The sequence below is a fragment of the Eptatretus burgeri genome, chromosome 4, assembly GCF_056783735.1.
Source record: "Eptatretus burgeri isolate ZD-2024b chromosome 4, Ebu_testis_v1, whole genome shotgun sequence".
Classification (NCBI taxonomy): Eukaryota; Metazoa; Chordata; class Myxini; order Myxiniformes; family Myxinidae; genus Eptatretus; species Eptatretus burgeri.
Window position 1 is genome coordinate 29,363,443 of NC_140964.1, and position 7,500 is coordinate 29,370,942.

Genomic DNA, 7,500 nt, shown 5'->3' on the forward strand with positions numbered 1-7,500 from the left:
TCCATCCATCGCATTTTGAGTTATCCTGCTCACAGACAGACAGACAGACAGACAGACAGACAGAAAGACAGATGGGTGAAAACATAACCTCCGTCAACCTTCGGTGACGGAGGTGCAAATCAAGTTGTATGCTGGGGGCATCATCGTCCATTTACATAGCAAAACGTGTGCAATAAATATCTTTGCAACTGGTTGGTTTTTAGGCGAGAATACTCATGAAGTGCACACTTTTCCCACAAACCTTGTATGTGGTCGCAGGTTCAGAAAGCAAGAATCTTGTGAAGAGTTATTTTGAAACAATTTGTAGTTCGAGTCATAAATGTCAATTGAAACTGCTTAATATGTTGATATTTCTTTTGGTCCTTAATACATTTGTTTCTGGCATCTACATACAGTTCCCTTTTCTGCATTTCAATGTAATTCATCAACCTTGTTGGAATGTTTTTGATTCAAATGTTTCCTTCATGTAAGACAAAACTGAACTTGGCCATCGCTTTTTTTGCATTGTCGGTTTATCCACTGATTGCTGAATGGTTTTGGTTTGCACAGAAACCGTTTGCTTTGCGAAGGACGACATAACCAGTTATCATGTTTACTCACTCAAGATAAACAAATATTTGGTAATTTTGTTGAAATTGGCTTGTTAGCATTCCCATCTGAACCCCTGGCTCTCATTGTTGGGAATTGGGGTTCGAATCCCATATAACCATACTTGTTGTACATTGCTTACTAATGTCCGTGTCATCACACTGGAGACCCCTAATGCCTTTGTCATCCTTGCGATTACAGTCTTGTATAACCACCACCCCGAGCCTTCGATTAATGTTAACAAATAGTAATTTTTGAAATTATTTAGCTTGCTTTCAAGGTTCATTTGGGTTCAACGTTTCGGCTATCTCACTCTATGCAAGGTTACCCGTTTTCCTCTAGTTGGTTGCAGCAATGTCCGGTACATTTTCTGAGATGAAACATAACTTGCTAATGATATGCAGGAGGTGCAAAACACATTTTGTTTTGGCCTTTGTTCTTTTTATAATTTCTGTATCCTCCTCCTCCTCTTCATCCAATCCCACCTCTTCCTTCTCTCCCCATCTCTTCCTCCTCCTTCCGCTCTATACTTGCTTTTGACCATCTCTTTCTGCTTTTATTTCTGACTATCTTTGCAATTAAAGGGTTTTTTTTTTTAAATTCGATTTATTTAATTTTTATTTTGCCACCATTACATTCATGGTGTTCGTTCATATGAACTTCATGTTAAAAAAAAAAAAAAAATTGTCCTGATGACAGACATCCAGGCAGATAATGGTGCTGTCTGGGAATTGTGGCCAACATACAGTGTGACCAGAAAGATTATGTAAATGCGTTTACAGTCACAATTGTAAAGTTATGATGGCTACAAGCAACAATCCTATATCTATCTACAATTCCAGCAATCTCTGTGCGTGTGTGTCTGTCTGCGACCGCCGTTTCTCAACAACCACCAGTCTGATCTGATTGAAACTTGTCAGGAATATTGCCGGGGACCCGCGGATGTGCCTTTTCAAGGTTTGATATTAATCGGACAAGCCGTTCCCAAGTTACGGCCATTTTATTGCTTTTTTCAGTGTTGGAAAGGTGTATATATCGCAGCTGAAGTGTCGTTCCACCTTATCATGCCATTTTTTCCACAGATATCTCAGAATAATGATAACAGCATTAATAATAATAATAGCACAATAATTGGCAGTAATAAAAAGAATAACGTGATACAATGACCAAAGTCTGTCAACCAATAATGACCAATAACGTCTGTCAACCAATGACAGGACACGGTGCTATGACGTCACGAATGACGTCACAACGAATGTTTTTTTTTTTTTGCACGATTGACGTCACAATTCTACTTCTTCGTTTGGTATGACGTCACAATCGACGCTGGGGACCTGAGTATGTGCCTTTTCAAGGTTTGATATCATTCTTCATCCGTTTCAGCTGTTTCCCAAGTGTTTCCCAATGTTTGAAAGCTGTTTTTCCCAAGGTTTAAATTAATTGTTCAAATTATTAATTAATCCCAAGGTTTGGATTTTCCCAAGGGTTTGAAAGCTGTTTTTTTCCCAAGGTTTGAATTAATTATTGTGCTTGGTAGACATTTGTGAATACATTTACAGAGAGGGGTGAGAGAGGAGGGGGGAGAGAGGAGGGTGAGAGAGGGGGAGAGAGGGGGGCAAGAGGGGGAGGGATAGAGGGGGTGAGAGAGAGGGGTGTCACAATTCAAGAGAGAGGGAGAAAGGAGGGGCAAGAGAGGGAGGAGTGAGAGTGGGGGCGAGAGAGGAGGGTGAGACTAGGGGGGAGAGAGGGGGGTGCGAGAGAGAGGGGGAGTCACAATTTTTCTTCTTCGTTTGATATGACGTCACAATTGACGCTGGGGACCTGAGTATGTTTCCCAGGTGTTCCCCAAGTTATGGCCATTTATGATACGGTTGGTCTGATCTAATTGAAAAAATGCCTCAATCCAGTCGTCGTTTACGAGAGCGAAAGAAGGAAGCTGCACATACTGGCACGCACTTACGGGCACGCACCTATGGGTCCGCACTGGTATTAATAATAATAATAATAATAATAGCACAATAATTGGCAGCAATAAAAAGAATAACGTGATACAATGAGCAATGTCTGTCAACCAATAACGACCTATATATTGTCTGTCAACCAATAATGACCAATAACGTCTGTCAACCAATGACAGGACACGGTGCTATGACGTCACAATGAAATTTTTTTTTGCACGATTGACGTCAATTCTTCTTCTTCTTCGTTTGGTATGACGTCACAATCGACGCTGGGGACCTGCCTGAGTATGTGCCTTTTCAAGGTTTGATATCGTTCTTCATCCGTTTCAGCTGTTTCCCAAGGGTTTGAAAGCTGTTTTTTCCCAAGGTTTGAATTAATTGTTGTGCTTGGTAGACATTTGTGAATACATTTACAGAGAGAGGGGTGAGAGAGGAAAGGGGGGGGAGAGGGGAGGGAGAGAGGGGGGGTCACAATTCAAGAGACGGGGAGAGAGGAGGGGGCGAGAGAGGGGGGTGAGAGTGGGGTTGAGAGAGAGTGGCGAGAGAAAGGGACGAGAGAGGAGGGGCGAGACTAGGGGGGAGAGAGGGGGGGGCGAGAGAGAGGGGCGTCAATTCTTCTTCGTTTGATATGACGTCACAATTGACGCTGGGGACCTGAGTATGTTTCCCAAGTTATGGCCATTTATGATACGGTTGGTCCGATCTAATTGAAAAAATGCGCCAATCCAGTCATCGTTTACGAGAGCGAAGGAACGAAGCTGCACATCCTGGCACGCACCTACGGGAACACATTAGTAATAATAATAATAATACGCTTATTCCGTTTATTTCCTTCTCTGTCTATCCAACAATTTTTCTCTTAACCTACTCTATCAGGGACCATAAAACGCATATAATTATAAAAGTCTTTGTCTGAGGAGTTCTGGTTGTAAATTATTTTTCCATTATCAATGACCTTGTATGTTTTTTTTAATTTTTTTTTTAATAAATACGAGAACAGAACCGTTAACAACGGGAAGAAGAGGGGTGTGAATTTAAAGCTCCATTGTTATTTACTTTTAACATTGTTCTTTATGAACAGGAACAACGTAGGAACAATGCAGACATGTTTTCATTGTTCAGGCATTCACCTTCATGCTCTTGTCGTTTTAAACTATCATTTGTACCTAATTCAATTCACATGTTAAATGCTTATGTGAAAATAATGTGTTTAATGCGGGTTGAGGACTTGAAGTAGAAAAGGGAGTGGCATAGGATAGTTCGAGGGAGGGATTTGAGGACCTGGGGCTGTGAGAGGTGTTTGTGAACTTTGTGTTTGGGGTGGGTGGTGGAGGTGTGAGTTGAGGATTAGGGGTTTGGTGGGGGGATGGTTGAGGACTTGGGAGTTGGGGGGGGGTTGAGGACTTGAAATCACATTACACATGTGAAATTTCTGCGTGTCTCTGCTTGTCTATTCATAATTGTCATGGAAAGTTTTTTTTCCAAGATTTTTGTTTGTTTTGATCTCCATTTGCGGGTCCCAGAAGGTGAGACAGTCTGACCAAGAATCAAGGTATTGTTGTGTTTGTGGGGTAGATGGAGGAATTTAATAGGAAAGATAGGAGCGTGTAGAGTTGCTTGGCCCATGGACGTGTAGGAGACATCTCGATGTAAACTAACTAGGGAAACTGTGAGTTTAAGTGTTACTTGTCACCACACGGGCGGTGGTGCGGTGTTAATTAGATAGGGATTAAGGATAATTCCCCCGAGTATGCAATTGCCCCCTGTGACTTTTCCTGACGTTTTGTATTTTCCCTATATTTTTGTAACGGCAACGACCATTACAACTGAGCTGCATGACCAAGTATGAAGAAGCCCCACCTCCAAGGGTGACGGCGGGAGAGATGACACCCCCGATGGTGATTTTTGGCTGGTAATTGATGGGAGTGATGCGAGTAGGAAGAAGAAGAGCATGAGAGGAGGGAGTCGATCAGACAGGATGGGGAAGCAGCTCGAAGCAAGAGGTGAACTGGAGTTTGGTGTGAGGGAGGCGATCAGAAAAACCAGAGCGTGTCTCGGCAAGAGAACGGGGAAGCAGGTCGTTGCAAGAGGAGCCGCATGATTGGAGACGAAGGCTCAAAGCGGGACAGAAGTGAGAGAGGCAGGATCAGCGGTCGAAAGAGCAGGGCATTACGGCTGGCTTTCCTTCGATGCACGAAGAATAGTGAGGTTGCAGTTGTAGTCATGAGAGACACGTGACTGGGACGGAGGATCTCACTTCACTTTCCTCTTAGCACGACGAAGTAGCTGCGTGATTCTCGTATTTGCACTGAGGCAAATTGGCCGCATGCTGAGCAAGATGCTGGCCATTGACTCTTGGTCGGTCGTGAGAGACGGACCTCGAAGCCTCGTGTCTATCACTGAAGGGAGCGCCGTCATTCTGCAGGCGGATCGGCAAGCGCGGTCGACGAAGAAGTTACCTGTTCTTAAGAAGGGGGGAAGAAGCTAAAGAAGAAGTTTAGCCTGTTCTTTCCCCTGTTTTGGGAGCCCTGACGTCGAATATTGCCTCACAAATTGCTCGGTGCCATTTTTTTGGGGCGTGGTTACCCGCGCACCGACGACTTGGTCCAAGCAAACTTCCTCAGCAAAAAGATTGCCTGGACTCAGTTAAGTGAATGAACGAGAAGGGATTTCTCTATTTTATATGGTGTGCGTGTGTGCGTGCGTGCGCGCATGCGTGGAGGTGCCTCAAATCGGAACTTAGGCTGTAGATTACCGCACATTTTTCTTCATTGTTATTATTTATTGTCATTGTACATATTTGATTACTGTCATTAAATTATCAATTTAATTTAATTTCGTTTGCTTGTGTCCGTGTATCTGTTGTTTGTGAGAGAGTAAAACCCTTGTGCTGTGCTCTCGCACTGGTGAAGCGTCTAGCATTTCTTTCCCACGCGCACCATTAATCTCCGGGAGTCTCGGCTCTCGGCCTCCAAGGGAGAACTGTTTGGACATCCGTCCAGGTAGGGGCTCAACCCCTTGTCACGACGGTATATTCAGTATGGGATCACGTTTCAAGGACCAAGTTAGTCCATAAAACGTTCACCCGTGTCGTGCATTCCGCATACCCTCGTGCGCCGAATACGCTTTGCAGTGGAGGATGATCTCCTTCTCTATACTCTAGTTCACCTGTTTCTGTTTAGTCGGAACTTCGTTCTTTTTATTTTTTTCAAGCGGCCGTCACCTCTTCACCTTTTTGATTGGGTGCAGAGCCGTGTCATGGTTAGATCGAGATCTTTTCTCATTGGAGAAAGTGCAGTCTTTATTCATTTTGGCACACATTCCGGCTGCTTTTGATTTTTTAAGGTGTGATGCAGCAATAACTGCTTACTCGACCTCGAAGAAAATTTTTTCCATTTAACGGGCCACCTGTGTGAGCTGTTCAAAATACATGACCATCACGCAGTACCATTTTGACTCGTGGTCCATGGTTGTGCCTTGTTGAGATGTTGTCCTCCATCAATGTTTAAAATGAAAAGTACTTTCTCTTCCAACCTTTTGTTCGTCGTCACCTTGCCGACACCCGAGCGGCTCACATTCACGGCTTCAAGTGGCGTGCTATAATTGGAAACCTCGACGAATGTTGCTAATTAGAGCCCAAATTGTGTTGCCTTGTCATTATGGATCAAGGAAAACTATTCACTTTTGTGAGGTGCATTTAATTACCTGTACTCTCAGCTGGCAGGTTTGAAATTTTTATTTGGCAATGGACCTTGTGTTGAAGTTGGGGAAGTGCTCTTTGCGTCATTCGCACGGTGAAGTATTCCGTTTCCGAAGGGCGTAACCACCGAGGTGTTCCGAGCTGTGACGAGAGCTGACCGTTTCTACTTCCTCACGGGGCCGCCATCGTTGTCTGACTGTGTCTAAGGAAGATGTTGAGTTCGTCATCGTCCTGTCTTGTTTGTTGTTCTCTCTCTCTCTCTCTCTCTCTCTCTCTCTCTCTCTCTCTCTCTCTCTCTCTCTCTCTCTCTCTCTCTCTCTCTCTCTCTCTCTCTCTCTCTCTCTCTCTCTCTGTGTCTCTGTGTCTCTGTCTCTGTGTCTCTGTCTCTGTCTCTGTCTCTGTCTCTGTCTCTGTCTCTGTCTCTGTCTCTGTCTCTGTCTCTGTCTCTGTCTCTCTCTGTCTCCCTTTTTGTAATCCTTTATTGGCCTGCATGCTAACTTTAGATTTTGCATTTTATCCTGACATTCCTTTGCAGAACATCCACGAAAGTGTGACCACTCCTCATTTTCATCAATGCCAAGATGAGCCAATGAAAAAAGCCAATAATTGACAAGGTTTCGGAAAAGCGATGATAATAGAAAACCTATAGAAAACCAAGATGCCAAGGTGAACAACGAATAGTCAAGATCTTGTGAAAAAGCCAAGGAGTGGTCACACTGATCCATGACCTTGGATAAGAGTTGCTATGAAAATCAAATGAATGCCTTTTTGTTATGGAAATTTGATGCCAGTATGGCTCGTATTTTATCTCATGCCCAGAGTGGCAGCATCTCGTCAGTCCTGTGATAACTCTTTTGTTATGACGTGGGAGTTGATGGGGGGGGGGAGGGTGAGTTGAGTTTTGGAGGGATTGGCTCGGTTTGAAATTATCTTGTTGTGTTACAGGGCTGGGAGCATGAAGCCATTCTTGTCAAACTAACTGTCCCACTCAAGGGGATGAGACTGGAAAGCGCCCCATGAGGAACGCTTCGTACGTACCCGGTTGAAGACTGGTTTTCTTTGCGGAAGGTGGGATTTTGCCAGACGAGGTGGCACTCACCCCCTTCCGGAGAAGGAGCTGTTCGTGGGGAAAACGAGGCAGTATTCTGGAAATCCATGAAGCAGGCATTGTGGAATTCCTCATTGTGATGTATTCTTGCTCGTTTTATCCGTTTCTCGACTTGTTTGTGCTCCAGCGCAGTTGAGGGAAAC

General features: G+C 44.2%; 1 protein-coding gene across 8 annotated transcripts in view; it reads left to right on the forward strand.

The window, feature by feature from the left end:
- The window catches only part of LOC147027710 (repulsive guidance molecule A-like), a 164,369-nt gene that overhangs the window by 108,021 nt on the left and 48,848 nt on the right, over positions 1 to 7,500 (forward strand). Inside the window, exon 1 of one of the 8 annotated variants that reach the window (XM_085877265.1) lies at positions 7,219 to 7,317. The exons of 6 other annotated variants lie outside the window; for them this stretch is intronic. Coding sequence is in view for 1 of the 2 variants with exons in the window: in XM_085877262.1 (XP_085733388.1) it covers positions 7,405 to 7,413 (9 nt within the window). In the remaining variant the exon portion in view is untranslated. Of the gene's footprint in view, positions 1 to 7,218; positions 7,318 to 7,389; positions 7,414 to 7,500 lie in introns of those variants that run through there. One more of the 8 variants, XM_085877262.1, reaches the window with a different exon arrangement.